The sequence below is a fragment of the Theobroma cacao genome, unplaced genomic scaffold (assembly GCF_000208745.1).
Source record: "Theobroma cacao cultivar B97-61/B2 unplaced genomic scaffold, Criollo_cocoa_genome_V2, whole genome shotgun sequence".
In the NCBI taxonomy this organism is placed as follows: domain Eukaryota; kingdom Viridiplantae; phylum Streptophyta; class Magnoliopsida; order Malvales; family Malvaceae; genus Theobroma; species Theobroma cacao.
The window spans coordinates 34,616-37,868 of NW_017234726.1; the positions used below are offsets into that span (position 1 = coordinate 34,616).

A 3,253-nucleotide genomic window follows, 5' to 3' on the forward strand; every position below is an offset into this window, starting at 1 on the left:
GTGGGTTTGACCTGCTGCAGTGGGCTGGATTCTGTGGACTAGCCTATTAGAGGGGCACGGAATCCTGTTATATTTTTACCTCGGTTGGAGAGGCGAGTAGGGTAACTCCTGAGGTATAACTTTTAGAGTTCACTTCACGCCAAACCACCTCGTGAAGGGGAACTCGGCCAACGTCAAGGAATGGCTATGTTTTCAAAATAAAAACATGACTTTCTAATAGCCTTGGCGGACTCAGTTGGGATAGCCCTCGGCCAAGGTATCCCAAATAACTGAGTATGATAATAATTTTTGGCATGAGCCAAGCTTTTTAAGAAATTCATAAGCCATACTGATTACTTGCTTTAAATAAATTGATTTCATTTGGTTGAAATAAGTTGAAAGATGATAAATTACAGTTTGATGAAATGTTTTAATAGTCTCCTTTTACTCGACTTTAGATATTTTGAGTGATGTTTGTTTACTCACTGGGATTTTATAATCTCACCACCCTCATTTCCACCCATTTCAGGCTCAGAATAGATTGTAGATAACTGATATCGGCGAGGATTACAGTTGAACTTGCCACATCCAAAGACTGTAGGTTCATTTCTTTTGATACTTTTGGTCATTCGTGGGCCCACGTGTCACTGTAAATTAAATTCTATACTTTGGTTATCTGTATTACGGTATGTAAGAATTTATTTTGCTTTTACGCTATAAAAATTATTTATGCAGTGTTCTTAAAATATCGTTTTATGTGAAAATTGAATATTTTATTGAATATTTTTATTTTATTATAACAGTCATAATTCCATTTTAAACGAATGTTTTAGACATCCAAAATTATTTTTGATTAAGAAATATGTGTTTTCCACTTACATACTATATTTTTAGATGATTTTTGAGATTTTTGGGATAAATGACAAAAATACCCCTGTGAGACGGAAATTATTATTTCATTTGTTTAAGTTGGAAACAGTTTAAAATCTTTTAAAATGTGGTATTTGGAAACAGTTACCCACAGGGGAAATGAGAAGCTGATATTAAAGCCTTGCGGGGTCTCGGTTGACATTCCGGGTAATGAATGTAAATTGAGACGTCGCGGCGGTTGTCACGGGCTCGATGGGAGTTCCGGGTCGTGACAATTAAGTTGGTATCAGAGCTGTTGGTTTGAAAGATTAGAGTTTTGGGTTTAAAGTTATTTTAAAGCTGTTTTAAAAATTTACAGTGTCAGTGTGGCCCCGAGTTAAGTTAGGTTAGGTTGAATAAAATACATGCATAAGCATATAGAGCCTGAGGTTGCCTAAACTCACTTTGTTCCCTCTTATAGATTATTATGTCTCCTCGACGCGAACAACCACCTTTCACTAGATCAGTTGGGAGGGGAAGAGGTCGTTTCCAACGTCGTCAGTTAGGTGCAATAGAGGAGGAATCGACTGCATCCACCATTCGGGCAGCACCTGCTGCTGAACAAACCGAGACTCCTCCACATCCTCCACCTCCTCTGCCACTTACTAGTATTCTTGCTATGCCTCTTGAGGCAGTTCAGGCATTAGCAGCCTTCTTTACTGCTATTGCTGGCCAGGCTCAGGCTGGTCAAGCTCTTCCTACAGTTCCTCTGGCTGCTCCTTCAGTACCACCATCCCCACCTCCTGTCCCACCACCAGTGCTGGATGTTTCTGATTCTAAGAAGCTTAAAGAGGCTAGGCAACATAGTTGTGTTTCTTTTATGGGTGAGTCGGACGCAACCGTGGCTAAAGAGGTGGTGCGAATGGCTTTAAGAGCTGAGAAGCTTGCGAATGAAAATAAGAGTCTGCGAGCTGAGTTAGCAAAAAGGAGAAATCTAAGTGTATCTTCTAGTCAGCCACCAAACAGGGGCAAAAACTCCTCTGTTTCAGGAAGTTCACGTAGATGCAGAAATTGTGGGAATTATCATGTTGGGCCGTGCAGAGGGCCTGCACGATGTTTTCATTGTGATCAACTGGGTCACATTAGGAGAGATTGTCCACAGTTAGGACGGGCTACGGTAGCTGCTCCATCTCCACCAGCTCATACGGATATACAGAGGAGAGATTCCTCTGGATTGCAACCGAGACAGGGATGATTTTGACATACCACCAAGGGTAGATTAAATAAGTTGAAATTAGTGCTCTAATAAAGTACGTATGATAGAAAGCTAGTTTGTAAGTTGTAGTTTTCATGATCATGAAATATATAAAGATTATCAATATATGGACATACATTTGGAGTTGTAATTTACAAGTTTGAAGTATTTAAGATATGATTAAATGGAATTAGCATTAGTTAGGGTACGTAAATCTTTTAATTAATTTCTATGGAGTATCCATGATAGTAGAATGGAGGAACATCGTGCAGTGATGCTATATGGTGAAATCACTATACAATATGGAAAGGGTATTTTCGAGTGGGATTTATTGACTGATGATAAGTGATGAGCAATTTGAGATACATGTAGCTATGAATAAATTTGGAGATCTTTGCTTAAGCAAACTCGTATTAAATGTTATGGTAAAGATATATGAATGCTAGTGGCAAAAAAAAAAAAACGTTAAATCAATGTTTTGATTTCACACTTGTGATAGAAAGTTAGTCTTGCTAATTGTGGTATAGACTCGAAGGGAAGCCACACGATTGTGAATAATTGAGGTAGTAGCTTTAAAGGTGGAAGAGTTGCTAAGATAAAGTGAATTCAAACCGTTGCAACGCCACAGTACTGACTATCAAACGCTGTCACGTTAAGAACCCCTAATGGCTAGAAAGCAGAGCAAATTGAGAGTGGCATGAAGATGAAACACACGAGTTGAAGAATGGTCATTGGTTTTCATGCTAAGCTTTGTTGTTTGGAGTCTTAAGTGCATTGGGAGGTATTAAGATAAAGATGATGAGTGAAATTGCAAAGTTTTTTTTTTTTTTTTTTATTATTGCCTTATATATATTGGCATGTAAGAGAAAGAAAAGTTAGAGAATTTTTGAGATGGCTACATAAAAATAAATTAACATGTGGAGTGTTAAGATGAATAATATGATGACTGAAGTCAAATCTTAAGAAATAAAGAAGACAAGAGATTAAGTCTTGTTAAAGACTAAAGAGGAAGCGAGCGAAAGGTTAGATGAATGTATGAGATACTGATAAGAGATGTCAATACCAAGTGAGGAAAATGTAAATAAAGATTTCAATAATGATATAGCAAATGAGTTTATATAGAATATTGTTATGAGAATATACTGATCTTGTCTTGACCTTGTTGAAAGG

General features: G+C 37.6%; 1 protein-coding gene across 1 annotated transcript; it reads left to right on the forward strand.

The window, feature by feature from the left end:
- Positions 1-552: 552 nt before the first annotated feature.
- On the forward strand, positions 553-2,872 carry LOC108663861. Its single transcript, XM_018129754.1, has 2 exons — positions 553-576; positions 1,310-2,872. The coding sequence occupies exon 2, from the start codon at positions 1,316-1,318 to the stop codon at positions 2,081-2,083; it is 768 nt and encodes a 255-aa protein (XP_017985243.1). The 5' UTR covers positions 553-576; positions 1,310-1,315; the 3' UTR covers positions 2,084-2,872.
- Positions 2,873-3,253: the final 381 nt, after the last annotated feature.